At 44.7% G+C, this 14,830-nt stretch overlaps 1 protein-coding gene across 1 annotated transcript in view; it reads left to right on the plus strand.

Annotated features, from left to right (window-relative positions):
• Positions 1-2,352: 2,352 nt before the first annotated feature.
• Positions 2,353-14,830, plus strand: part of GAS7 (growth arrest specific 7) — a 193,242-nt gene continuing 180,764 nt past the window's right edge. Inside the window, exon 1 of the mRNA XM_053292617.1 lies at positions 2,353-2,718. Within this exon, the coding sequence (XP_053148592.1) occupies positions 2,506-2,718 (213 nt within the window). The 5' untranslated portion in view covers positions 2,353-2,505. The remainder of the gene's footprint in view (positions 2,719-14,830) is intronic.

The raw sequence follows: 14,830 nt of genomic DNA on the forward strand, positions 1-14,830 counted from the left end.
TGGGATATGCAAATAATTCCATAAAAGGAGCTTAGACAAATGGATGGCTTTAAGAGGGGCTTAGACAAATTAATGGAGGACAGGTCTATCAATGGCTACTAGTCTGCTGGCTGTGGGCCATCTCTAGACTCAAAGGCACAATGCCGCTCAATAGTAGTTGCAGGGGTGCAACAGCAGGAGAGAGGGCATGCCCACACCTCTCACCTGTGGGCTCCCCAGAGGCATCCAGTGGGCCACTGTGTGAAACTGGATGCTGGACTAGCTAGGCCTCAGGCCTGATCAAGCAGGGCTGTTCTTATGTTAAAAAGGGCAGAATCCAAGCTTTGTCAGATAGGTCTCAGTGGCGCTGAAATTCAGCCTAATGTGGCTATTTCAAAACCTTTGCACATAGCTTCATTAATGCACTTCCTGCTGAGATTAGAGCTGCTGCATCCCTATTGGCTTTTAGGAAACAACTAAAGACACACCATCTCTTCAGCCCAGCTTTTTAGTTAGTTGGTGGGTTTTTATGGGTATTTTAACTTGATCTTTTATATGTTTTAAATTCTTGATTTGTTTTATGCTGTAAACTGCCTAGAGACTTCAGTAGTGGGCAGTATACAAATTTTCTAAACAAACAAATAATTGTATGGCTACTCATAGCTCAGAAAATCGGTTTTCCTCTTTGGCCCATGGTAGCTTGTGGGAAGTCTAAGGACCAAATTAGATGTGACTTTGATTCACATCATCAGTGCTGCTACAGTTGATTTTTTCTTGTGAAAATGGCATGCATCTGCATAAGTGTGTGTGGGAATCCAGATCGAGACTGTGATGCAGATTCAGGGCGGTTAGGCCTATGGTCCGGACTGCAGGCCCCCCCATGCATGCTTTTTATACAGGAAAAAGTAAGTATACCAGCGCCAATGACATCTGTTTTGGCCCTAAGATTCTGTATCTGCAGAGGTGAAGTAGTGGAGAATTGTATCTTTGGCACCACGCCTAATATATCAGAAGGTGATATAATATTTATTTGCTCCTCTTTTTGCCTGGCAGAATACTTTTTAGGGATGTTCACAAACCTATCTGTTATTCAAATAGGAAGGAAGAGTATATGGGTAGCATGATCCTTGGCATTAGAGTGAAGAATGACACAGGTGTAGAGGAAGTGATCTGAAAACACAGGTTCTCTGCCTTGAGAATGATGCCTCAGAATGCAGCATACTTCCAACACTTACAAGGCATGTCTGTCTCCAGTGTCTCTCTTTATGTTTAGCTGCAGCCAGAACCTGAAAGAGGTCTATTCAGAATATTTTTTGCAGCTATAACATCTCATGAACATCATTTATTTTAATGTGATTTAAGCTGTATTTCTTTAACCATGAGCTATACATCAAATAAAAGCCATGCAGGTTAAAACAGAACTGATAAACCAATATACTGCTCAATGCATAATGCTCCTTACAATCAGCAACCTTCTCATCAGTACATTCTGTTGTAGAGAATATACAGTCAGAGTTTGGGGATTATCCTTTCCTGCTTTTAATGCCAGCCTTTTCATTTTCTTCTCTCACAGAGAAATACAATTTTACAAAGGTGTCTTGCTGTTAAACTGCTGTTGCAATGGTTTGTATATTTTATCTAAATTGACTCTGTTTTAATTATGTGGTTTTGAGGAGTGGGTGGGCAAGAAAGTAGCAGGCCTATATGTGGACTTGTTTCTTCTGCTTCCTCTTATCATTCTATTATTGCACTTGGAGTGTTGTAATTCCACTGAAAGCCACCAAAGATCATTTGATCAACAGGCGGGGTGCACATTGTCAGAACTAACAAATATCGCTGCTTTTTGTAATGGCCGATGACCGATAACAATAGCCAGAAATGGAAGTGGCAGGCTGCTTTGCCACAGAGGGAACACACTCACTAGGGAGCTGCCTGTAACGCAGAAGCTGCTCCCCGAAGAAGAGCACGTGTCGCGGTATGACACTCGTGGTGTTTGACCACCGCAGGTGTATGCGCGCATCTATGAAGGATCTCTAAAGCATCGGCAACCTGTAAGGGGAGGAGGGAGAACATAAATCATAATTCTGCCTGAATTTGGCCGCGGAGCGCCGAGGGAGGAAAGAACAGCTATGTATTACACGAGTATACCCCCTCAGGTTCTGGCAACAGTGACTATGGAACTCTCGAGGAGGGCGACGCTAGTCCCCATCTCGCCGCCTCGGCCGTCTTGTTTCCCCCTCTCCCGGACCGCAGTGCCGAGTAGGAGGAGGAGCGCCTTTGGCTCAGGTTCCCGTGTGTGTCTGTGGGAGGGCGGGCGCGTAGCCGCGCTCTGCCTGTCCCAGGGGCGGTGCGGGGAAACGAGGCGGCCAATCCGCCGGCCGCGCTGACGGGGAGGGACGCGAGGAGGCTGGAGAGCAGGCAGCCTCCCGGCAGCCAGAGGCAGCCAGGCGGGCGGGCAAGCGAGCGGCTCGGCACCTGTGGCGGCCAGGCTGAGCCGAGTTTGTTAGGCAAGTCGCTGGCTGAGGGATGCCGCCGCCCGGGCAGGAGCGGCCGACGCTTGGGGCGCGCTGCAGGACCCTCTACCCCTTCTCCGGGGAGCGGCACCGGCACGGGCTGCGCTTCGCCGCGGGGGAGTTGCTCACCGTCCTGCAGGCGGGGCCGGACGGCGGCTGGTGGGAAGGGGAGACCGCCGAAGGACTCCGCGGCTGGTTCCCGGCCAGCTACGTCCAGTTGCTCGAGGTGAGGCGGGTCAGCGGAGGGGCGGGCGGCTCCGCGGCCAGCCGGGGGCCCTTGGCGCGGCTCTGGTGGGCGTGAGCGGGGCTGCCTCGTGGGGCGGCGAAGAGTCTGGAGTAGGGGGCCGTCTGAAGCGTTACGGCCCGAGGGAAGAGGCGGAGGGCTTGCGGGGCTGCTTGCGAAGTTTGCTCCGCTGCCCGAGGTTGCTTCTCTCCCTTCTGAGTGGTGCTGCGCTGCAGCGGGGCTTCGTTCTTCCGCGCGGTGCTGCAGGCGCGGATGGGCATTCTGCGTCAGGGCTTTCGAGCCGGGCTTGTCAGGGGGTCATGGCAGGGGGTGCGTTGGCGGAGGTGCACCGGCACGCGCGGGTGCGTGCGTGGGATCCTTCATCTGAAGCGCTCGGCTGCGGAGAGGCATCTCCTGGGAGGCGGCGTGGGCTGGGCCGTGCTTCTGCAGACATGGTGATGTGCAGGAGGGGTGCTGCCCTGTGGGATGATGCACCCGGGGGTGTGGGGGAGTGCTCTGTAGGCACTTCGTGCTTGTCCGAACACAGATGCCTCCTCCGGTGACTTTTCTGTGGCCGGCACTCTTCTGAAGCGTGGCTGTGGTGGGCAAGCTTTCAAGATGTGAACAGAACAGCAAGCTGCTGGATGGAATCCTTGCGTGTTCTGCAGTGCGAAGACAAGAGGCTGACTTGAGCAGCGCTTCTTCCGTTGAGTGGTTTGTACCTCAGAAGAGCCGTCCACATTCCTGAGCCTTGTTTTTCCAAGGTGTGTAGGTGGCGGCGACCTTTTTGTTCCAAACATGCATGAAGAGTTCCTTCCATGTAGGGGCCTTTCGGCTTGGAACGTGTAAGCTCTATTTCAGTAGGTGATGAACTCTCTCACCGTAATTGTGGGGTGGAAAAGGACCTTACTGCACATCGGAGCCATTGGGTGACTGCTTCACTCTAGTGCCAGCTGCAATTCATAGTGACCATGCCCTGCACTCGGGGCTGATTTTGTAAATTGCCCCAGAAGATGTGGACACTTCTTTCTGACAGCATTTGTGGGCTGCCTGCACATATTATGTTCCCGTGGTTATGACTTCAGTGTTACTAAGTGACATGCGCTTTAAAAAAAGCATTGTCCATATTAATCATAAAATAACTGTCACTGACTTCCTATTGGAAGATAGCAGTGTTTACAGTATGTCTAAGCTCTGCTAGACCACTCAGTTGAGCTGAGGGGGAGTGATGACGGAAGGGGTGCTTCCTTTTTCACTCCCCCTCTATTTAAAGCTGTGCTAAGCACATGTGACACACATGCCAATTAGAACATGCACAAACTTTTACAGTACTTTAGAAGGATTTATTTCTTAAATAATCAGCACTTATTAGCTCATGCGAGTCAGTTCTATGATTGCACTGCTGCAAAGAGTACAGATGGGTGGTGTTAATATAATATGGTCCCATGGCAGCTTTGAGCCAGTCACATCATTTACATGTTTATTAAATTGGTGTTGTCACTGATTGCTCAGAAGGGCTTTTGGCATACTTTCTGGCTTGGTACAGGACAGTCTAATGGAAAAAGCAACACCCTGGATTCCAGTTAGGAGACTTGCAAGAGGTTGTCTATGTGCAACCTTTGATGTCTGTGGTCCAACAAACTGGTGGGGTTGTACTTTGACATAGAGTTATTGTGGTATTTAGACTCAGAAGTAGGAATTATGAAGCAGACTCTCAGAACTACTGATTTCGCCTGCATAATTTGCACTCAAGGAATGTGTGGCTATATCAGTTGAACATGCCAAACTTTGTTGCCAAGAAATGTAACTTCTGCGAGGCCTCTGTAATCAGATTAGATTAGTAAAAACAAAAACAAAAGATGTGGGGGGGGCACATGAATATACATGTTATGGCTGAAAAACGTAGATTAACTGGTCATCATGCTATTTGGAGTATTTTTCCGGGTAGCAGATATGTGTGTGTATTTGTGAAATGCAGATGTTGGGCAGATGCTAGTGGGTCTTTATAACCCTTTTGCTGTGTGTCTCTGAACATCAGACACAATCGGAACAATTATGTGATTTTTGAATAGGCTTATAAAATAGTCTCTTGCAGTGTACTTTCTAAGGTGTGCACATGTGTGTGTTTTTATGGTCTGTTTTGTTTTTTGATGTCCACTCAGTTAATTTTAGATCTCACTCAGGTTGAATCATGAAGGCCCCAATCTGAATCCTCACACACTGCCCTTATACTGCCACCCAGAACAAAACTCGCACAGATGAAATTTGTGCACAGATGGAAAAAAATAGAGTGAATAGAGTCTCTAGTGTGGTCACTTGTGGCAAATTACAATTGCCTCAAGGGAAGTTCTTAAATGGGCAAAGAGTTGGTTCTTTTCCCTCAGATTGTCAGTGTGTAACAAATGACCAAAAAATATATATGTATGAGAACAGGTGAGCTAATAGATTTATTTGAAAAGTTGGCTTAGGCAAGTCAAAAAGCCACCTAAATCATGGATACTGCCATCACAGTAAGCATGGAATTCTGTGCTGTCGCACAGGTGATCAAGTTATCTTCTGAAGACTTGAGTCCTATCTCTCTGTAAATGCTAATAAAAGTTCCTGGGCTAATAGGCCTGCAAAGAATTTGATGTGTCTCTTTCTACATACTTGGTTGTTTCACACAGTAAATGGCTCAGATTGTGAATTTGCAGCATACAGTCGGTTGGCCTTTCCTCAAGACTGTGCTTCTTTTGTGGAGATAGTGCATTTTCCTAGCACTTCGATCAGAATATGTTGTTCTTGGGAAAATGTTGTTCTTCTGCATATAATATATTCATTGTCCTTATGATTGCTGTGTAGAATGTGTTTCTGCAAGTACCACTGGTGCTTATTGGCTTTAGTTTGTGATGGGAATGGCAATGAGCCGTGGATGGACCATGTGGGGAAGTGCTATTAAAGTTGTTGTCACCGCCATTTTAAAAGGAGGGGTTTCCAAGCAATCCTTAGATTAACCTGAGGTGCCCACTCTCTTGGCAGGCTGTTTCTTTGCTCTCTCTTGCAGACATCTGTCAGTTGATCATAGGTATAATATAAATGCAACTTCTTCTATGATGGTAATGAAAGCAGTATATGTAGGAGTCCTGGGTGGGCTTTCACCGGGCATTGACCACACCCAGACATGCTTAAGTTCAGGAAGGTTGCTGTGTTATGTGCCTTCTGTTATGACTTTTGATATATATTGAAAGTGGGGAGGCAGGGGAATAGTAGTAAGCTACTTTCTCAAAATCTATTGTGTTTTGACTGTGGTGTTAAGTGGCTTCCTCACTGAAGAAACTTTATATATTTCTCTTTGTTAAATTTTGTGCTTGTATCCATAAGGCTAGAGAACATTATGCCTGCTGCACACATACTATGCGAGAAAGATGATCAGTGTGTTCTACAAACTCTTGGAGTGCTTTTGGGAATGGAAACTTAGACCCTTTGGCTGTTGACAGTTCGCAGAGATCTGTGTATTTGAAGTAGAGTTCTCCCTCAACTCAGTTGTAGGTGATGCTGAAATAGTTGGAGCTTTATATTTGTATTTAAAAAAACCAAAAACCAACCCCACAGCAAATCTGTAATATTCTTGAGAGCTAAACTGTAAGGAATACTTAGTAGGTACATAGGTTCTGTCTCATGTGAAGGGCACTTTCCCCAGGAGTTTACTTGCTTCCCTGTTTTTTGAAGCTCAAAACCACTTTTGCTGCAGAAGTAATACCACATCTCCTTACTACTGCTCCATGACTGTGTTTCATCTGAAGTAATTCATGTGTGTTGGTTGTTGTTTCCCCATCAGAGTGTAATTGTCCTCAATGAGTTTGTTCCTGTTAGGCCTGTTTGAGAAGATAGGTTAATGACCATAGCTCTGCTTATGCACTAAGACCTACCAATTCAAATTATGCTGTTGAGTGATTAAATTACATAAGAAACTAGGGGACTGGACAAAAGCACACAATAAAACAATTATGGGGGCAAGGGGCATTCAGCCCTACCAAGTATTGGGTACCTGCATTTGGTTCAATGAGAGATTAGAGACTTGCGCTCTTGAAGTTGGTGTGCACAGCACCCACAAGTTGAAAACCAGTTGTGATGAAAACTTGGAGTCTGACTTGAGGAATAAAATGTTGAGGTTTTGGCAGAATATGATGATCTTAGTGGATTTTTTTTTCTTTTTACAAAGAAGTAAATTCCTAGCTCTCATGAGAGTAGAGAAGACTTTATAAAAGCAAGGGCTTTGTGTTTACATAAATGATTGGTAACCAAAGAGGTAGTGCTGAATGCCCTTGCATACCCACCAACATTTTACATATTGAAACAGTGACATGCATATAACACCCCATTTTCACAACCTGGATCACTGCCTGGGATCTCCTTCACTGCACTCCACAACTGCATGCTGCTAAAGGCTCAAATCCCTTTCTGTGTGCTCTGCTGTAACCTTGTCCTGTGTTAACTTAAAAGCAAAGCAGAGAGTTGCTTACTTAAAGATACATTAGAAAAAATAACATAGAACAAATTATCAACGGTTTAAAATAAAACTCAACAACTGCAGTAACAGTGCTCCACAAGGTACCTTCGTGCTGTATGTGCATTTACTCATGTATATTTAGGTGTGGATCTACTCTATACTCAGAGATGGAAACACATAGATACATGAGGGAGCTGAAGAATGACAGATCTAGTAAATCACATTGGCAAAATATTAATTTGGCACTTGCAAAAGGGAAGGGTATGAGAAAAGTAGTACTATTCTGTTTCTCTGTCCCTTTCTATGGTGCCATCCTTTTTCTTCTTCTCTAACCTATAAATTTAGTGTTTGTCTCCTTTCCTCTGCCACTCTAGTCCTTTCAAATAATGCCCAATTGTGCTGGTGTCTTAAAATGTTAAGAGCATTAAAATAAATGAATTTGAAGTGGCCAAAAGGTGATCAGGTCCAGCCACCTGCTGTAAAGTTACATCATTAGCACTCTGAAGATTTAACCTATATGATTCAAAGTATAGTATGCTAATGGAAGGAAAAAAGTCGATATTCCAGATTACTCAAGTGAGCCTCCTATCCCCTAACACTATTCCAGATTATGCAAAGATGCTTGCAAAACAATTTTCAGAATGTATGTTCTGTTGTGCAGGGGCGTATCTAGGGTAAGGCAGGCATGGCATGTGCCCCAGGCACCACTTGAAGGGGGGTGCCATTTTTCTAAAATTAAAAAAAAAATTAAAATGGCTGCTGAAAACAAAATGGCCACTGCGCATGCTCAAATGGCCTCTGTGAGGCCCTAGGCCATGCCAGGCCTCGCAGAGGCCATTAGAGCATGCGCGGTGGCCATTTTGTTTTCAGCGGCCATTAAAATATATATATATATATATAAATGGCCACCGCACATGCTGAAATGGTCCCTGCTAAGCCCTAGAGGCCAGAGGGGGGAGGGGAAACCTTTGCAGACACCCCCCACGGCCTTTAGGAAGCCCCTGAAGGGGCTACAGGTTATTTTTTTAAAATTAATATAATATATGTCACTGTACACATATTCAGTTTGGCACTATGTACAGAGAATCAGATGATGTCAGATGTTTGGACAGGGGGCGCAAATTCAGTGCTTGCCCTGGTTAGATACGCCTCTGCTGTTGCATCATCTGAGTGCAGGGTTCTAGACCCATGCTTATATAATGGGCAAGAGTCCCTGCCTCTTAAATATGACCACTGTAAGTAATATTAGTTTTCTCGTGAAGACCTTAAGCTACGACTTGAGCAGAGGCACAAATAAAAAAGGAGACATTGTGTGGGTTTGGCCTTCTCCTTTATAGTCATTTATATAAAGTAAAGTGTGCTGTCAAGTCAATTTTGACTCCTGGTGCTCACAGAGCCCTGTGGTTTTCTTTTGGTAGAATACAGGAAGGGTTTACCACTGCCTCCTCCCATGCAGTATGAGACGATGCCTATATCTCTCCTATATTGCTTCCTATATCGCTGCTGCAGCGGGGATTCAAACTGACAACCTTCTGCTTGTTAGTCAAGCATTTCCCTGCTGTGCCACTTAAGGAACGCTATAGTCCTTTATAGTCACCTGTAATGCAGAAGGCACAAAAATAGCATAAAACTTTATTTTGTTGGTTTTTGTACTTAACTTCCTATAGTTTTTATTCTCACTTTCTTTCTTCCTAGAATTGTCAGAGTGTTGATAGATTGCACAAAAAGCCTTGATCTTGACATGGCAGCTGAGAGTTGCCTGCTTTCGAAGCTTAGACCTGAACAGCAAGTTGCCCTAGCATGGCTCAGTGTTTTTCCTTATGAGAGTTTCATCCTGAAATGGTGACACTTTCACAACATTAATATCTTGCAGCAGATTATTTGGATGTGTATAACTATAAAGCATTCTTCCCTCTTTTTTCTTGACTGAAGGCGTTGAGAAATCACTTATGTAAAGAAGCAACAGCCAGTGTAAATTTTGCTCCACTCAAAATTATCAGGACTTTTTATAGCTACTGTCATCTCCTATAGCAGTGCATCTCTTATGAAGCATAATGTGTCATTCCAGTAGTGATGGAGACAGGCTGGGAATTGGATCTTCTGCCAGCACCCATCCACTTGCTGAGAATTTTTATTGTCTTCAGTGGGCAGCAGCTTTATAAGTTGATTGAAAAAACTGATTTTTTAAGAAACAGATCCGTTTGCCAGCTCTCTGAGAGATTTGTCTCCTACATCCTACTGACACGCTCATCTTTGCAAAGTCTGTGTGTCTGTCTTACCATGCCACTGGAGGGATCTTGGGGTTACTAATTTGAGGCTGTTGGGGTTACTAATTTGGGGTTACTAATTTGAGGCTCTTATAGTCACCTTAAGTGGTGCAGTGGGGAAATGCTTGACTAATAAGCAGACAGTTGCCGGTTCGAATCCTCGCTGGTACTATATCAGGCAGCAGAGATATGGGATAGATGCTGAAAGGCATCATCTCATTCTGCGTGGTAGGAGGCAATGGTAGACCCTCCTGTATTCTACCAAAGAAAACCACAGGGCTCTGTGGGTGCCAGGAGTTGAAATCGACTTGACGGCACACTTTACTTTACACAGTCTTATACCAAGGTTGCTGACTAAAATTGAAAGATGGACACTCCTGGGGTTTTCATGTACTGTGAGACGCTGTGATAGCAGACACTATCTGTTAGCTTAGTGCCCTTTTTGCTCAGTTGGTTGCATGGAAAATCCCTACACAGTGAGCAAATATGGAAGAGGCACACTCTTTGCTCTGTCCAGATTGAGCAGGCTCCTTGGTGCACAGGGGAAAGAAAGAAAGCATATAATCAGTATGGCTCATGTCCTGATGGGCGTCTCTTTCACTTTGGCACCATGGGGCTCTCTTTCATTTGGATCTACTGTACATCTTGATTGTACAAACACTGCCAGGATTGGAGAGAGCCAAGGGATTGTTGCCACAGGACATATGATCGTGCAGATAAACCTTCAGCACTTTTGCACTTATCTAGTTGGTAACCCATCAGTCCTATTTGCCTGTGTATTGGCTTGCAAAGGGTGAGCCTTTAAGTTAACAAGGAAAGAACTCTGACAGAGCTTCTATTGCTATTTATACTGTGTGTTGTGTGTTAAGTACAATTTTTGGGGGTCTAGATTTTGTGGGGAGTCAATTGGAAGAGTGAATACTACTAGCCCTTGCACAATTGAAAATATGGCCCCTGTTCTTAATTTTTTTTAAAAGTTGCCAATTGGGACTCTAGAGGCTTTAAACTGTGTTGAAAACTGCATTGTATTTATTATTTAATGTATTTATTTGTTCAATTTCTATACTGCATGATTCATGAAGACTGCTTGCTCCACTTGAGATAATCATGAAAATTAGTATTGGCTTACTAATTATGAAAAAAGATGATAGGCAGTCTTCTCTCTAACAGGGATTCCCAGATATTGTTGACTAGAACACCCAGCATTCTCAGCGGCAGTAGCCTTTGGGGATTCTGGGAGTTGTAGTCAACAACATCTGGGAATCCCTGTTAGAGGGAACACGGATGATAGGGTTCAAGCTTTTGCTGAAGCTCCCATCTCCCTCACCTGAAATGCCCACCCCTTTAGGGTAGGCTGTAGTTACTGGATGGAGAGGGAAAGGCAACTGAACATGTTCAGAGGTAGTCTGTTCTCTTGGCAGTTCTACAACCAGTCAGTATTTTGCTCATACAGCCATTAAAACAGTGCTCTGTCAGGTCATCATTATTAGAGCCTGAAAAGCCAATAAGTTTCCAGCCTTTGCTAGATTCTATCCAGGACCTGCTGGGCATCTCCCCTAGCTCTGTTCCTGCCCTGTCACATTCCTGCAGACTCTGCCTTGATCTGCCAGGTTTTCCCTCAGTCCCTGGCCTCACCTAAGGGAACAATATGTTTGGAGTCAAACGTTGGCATCCCGAGTTCTTTATTTCTTAAGATTTTCCACTGTTGATTCTGGATTAGAAAATTTGTCTTGGGGCTGAATGTTGCTGGTGATAAAAAGTGTGCCACACTTCAATAATAATAATAATAATAATAATAATAATAATAAAAGAATCACTCTTCTGTCATGCACCAGGTGCTCACCGGTGGGCCAGAAGGGGATGAAGTAGCAGACTGTGAGGCTAAGGAGTCCTTGTTTGAGGTCAGGGACAGGTGAGCTGGAGCAGCCCAAAATGAGGACTGCAACGGGCTCTCTGGAAGGCTGGAGTATAGGGAGCAAACAAGCTCAGACTACTCTGTTGGAGCTGGCACAAGAACATAATAGCCCTGCTGGATCAGGCCCAAGGAAGCCCATCTAGTCCAGCATCCTGTTTCGCACAGTGGCCCACCAGATGCTGCTGGAAGCCTACAGGCAGGAGTTGAGGGCGTGCCCTCTCTCCTGCTGTTACTCCCCTGCAACTGGTACTCAGAGGCATGACATTTGGGAGGCTCTGGAGTAGGATCTTGGAATGAGCTATTGTTGGCAGCAAGGCTCAAGGTGCAGGAAGCAGTTTATATAGGCCTGGTAAATGCCACACCCCTTTCTGCCTGTCTGCTGCAAAAACAAGCTTTGATCTCGAGTAACACTTCTGTATCTGCTTTACAGAAGGATTACTCAAGAAGCCCACTGGATTGTAGATTTCTGGTAGCAAGGTGAGCATTCTTTCACCTATTCTGGGGGTCTTTCTCTAGCCTGGTGGTGCCTCTGAGTCTGTGGGATTGGACTCTTTGGGATATCTGTGAGTAACCTGTTCTTGGTGACTGTGCATCTGGTGGTTCTTGGAGGATTGAAGTGTGAATCGTGCTTGAGAGGAAGTATTGAGGCTGTGGATGCAGAAGGCTCTGGTGGTCCTGAGGCTCTGCTAGGATAAGTAAGTCATTCTCAGGGACTTCTGGAAGGGTGATGGGGGTAGTTCCTGTGGTGGTTCTGGAAGGGAAGCTTCAGCAGGAGTTCCTGGCCTTGAGAGACTGGAGAAAGTTTTTTTGGGGTTCAGACATGGCATTATCTTCCAAGTACATATCTGCTTCCTCTGACTGGGAGTCATTGGGCATGGAGGCTGTCCCAGGGTGAGTTCAGACATCTTATGAGTTTCTCCTGCCATATGACACAATGCAGCATCATGGGATGTGGTTCCCTGTTGTACTGGTGATGTAAAAACTGGGGCAGAAGATGTGAATGCTCAACTTGGATAACTCAAAGAGATGATTCAAACAACTTTTTTCCAATAAAGTGGTCATTATATAAATTGACTCTGGGGTGAGTGAGTGACATTGATGCTTGCCAAGATTAGATTTGTTGTTCTGTTCTGTGAGGCCAGGTGCCCAACACTCAGCTCTACCTATCTTTTAAGTCAGCAGACACCAGGGAGCAGTGTTTTCTCTAATTTTTTTCATGTGTGCAGAATGACTTTTGTCCTGGGTGGCACTATCAAGGCAGCGTGCGCGCACATGCATCCAGAGTGTGGCCTTCTGATTCAATATCAGCGGGATCTAAAATTGAGTGGACATCAAAAAAGTGTGAGCACATGCACACGTGCACACCTTCGAAGGAACACTGCCAGGGAGGCAGTGATTCTCTTTATTAAGCAGGGGGAGAGTAACTGGCCCTATCCATCTCCAGCACAGTACTTCTGGTTACTGTTGCTTGTGTTTATCTTACATTTCTTTTTAGATTGTGAGCCCTTTGGGGACAGGGATCCATCTTATTTATTATTTCTCTATGTAAACCACTTTGGAAACTTTTGTTGAAAAGAGGTATATAAATATTTGTTATTGTTGTAGGCTGTTCTGGACTGGATGCGAGCAGAGAAGCTGAAAATCAATCCAGATAAGACAGAAGTGCTCTGGGTTGGAAAAACTGATCATCCGTGAGTTAAATCTGGTCTTGGACAGGGTCACACTCCCTCTGAAAGACAAAGTCTGCAGCTTGGGGGTGTTTCTGGACCTGACACTGTCCTTGGAGGCTCAGGTGGCGGCAGTGTTCAGAAGTGCCTTTTACCAGCTATGTCTGGTATGCCAGCTGTGATCCTACTTGGAGAAGTTGGACTTGACCTCAGTCACTCATGCTTTGGTTAACATCCAGATTGGACTACTGCAATGTGCTCTACATGGTGCTGCCCTTCAAGATGCTTCAGAAGCTTCAGCTAGTTCAGAATGCTGCTGCGAGGATGCTTGTGGGTGAAAGTCACTTCACAAGTATCACACCGATCCTGCGGCAGCTTCATTGCTACTGGTCCGCTTCTGAGCTAGATCCAAGGTGCTTATTTTGACCTTTAAAGCTCTACATGGCTTGGGACCGGGGTATCTGTTGGACTGCATTTGCCCATATGAACCTGCCCGGGCCCTCTACTCATTGTCTCAGGCCCTGCTCATGGCCCCACTACTGACAGAGATCTGGTTGGTGGGTACTAGAGACAGGGCCTTTTCAGTTGTGGCCTCTCAACTCTGGCTAGCCTTCCCTGTAGAGCTTAGCCATGCTCCCTCCCTCAGTGTTTTTTTTAAAAAACAACTAAAAACAATCCCATTAAAGCGGCTTTTTAATGTTTCACCTGTTGCTTATATCTGATAGGTTATTTAGTTTTTACAATTCTTAGTTTTTAGTTTTATATAACTTTTAATTTGAAATTTTAAAATCTGTAATTCTGATTGTGGTTTAAGCTTGGATTTTTAACTTATTTACCTTAATTTGGTTAATTTTATTCTGATTTTACATTGTAACTATTTTTTAAACTTTGTGAGCCACCCTGAGCAGTAGTGTACTGGAGTGGTGGGGTATAAATATATGAAATAAATAAATACTCCATGTCCAATAGTGGGTAGCCATAAACTCACAATTGAGGGATGTTGGAGGTAGTCCATTATTTGCCTGAACTTCTGTGTGGTTTTTTTTAAAAAAAAAAATCTGTAGAGCTTAAAATTCTACTGTACTTGAATATTACAGAATATAAACCCTTTAAAAGATACAGACAATGATCAGGGCAGGACAGGGCATGGCAAAGTTGTTGTGTTTCTCACTAGTGATGTTACGGATACAGTTGTTCACAGAGCATTCACAATTGCAATGGGAGTGCCATCTGGGGAGAGTAGTGTTCTTCCAGCAACACGTTACTATGGTTTGAGTGCTGGGAAGATGTTTCCAAATTCCTGCTACTCTGTTGTCTGAGAAATCTTCAAGAACTGAGGAACAACGGTGTTCCTTTCAGGAAAAAAGGCTGTGCATTTTTGTGCTAAAATAAAAAATCTGGAAAGGCCCCCAGAGTGTCTTGTTTGAGGTTTTAAAAATCACACTGCTTTTTTGAAATGAAATATTGCAGCTCCAAACAAGTTACTTACTGGTTTTTTTGTCCTGTCCTTGCATGCCTAGCACTGAAAGGGTTTACTTGCTAAAGCCTATAAATCTAGAATAATCCAGGAAAACAACTCTGTGAATTGGGCCTCTGGAATAGGTTTATAGGAAATGTCTCATCTCTGATGATTGTTCAGATCTGAGCATAACTGAAGTAGCCCACCCACTTATTCTGTGACTCTGTCTCACGTGCTGCTGTGGTATTGGGATGTACCCAATGTGATTGCTTCATTTAGCAAGGGAAATGAATACAGTATGAAGTGCCATTAGAAATG

Source organism: Hemicordylus capensis, chromosome 2, assembly GCF_027244095.1.
Source record: "Hemicordylus capensis ecotype Gifberg chromosome 2, rHemCap1.1.pri, whole genome shotgun sequence".
Classification (NCBI taxonomy): Eukaryota; Metazoa; Chordata; class Lepidosauria; order Squamata; family Cordylidae; genus Hemicordylus; species Hemicordylus capensis.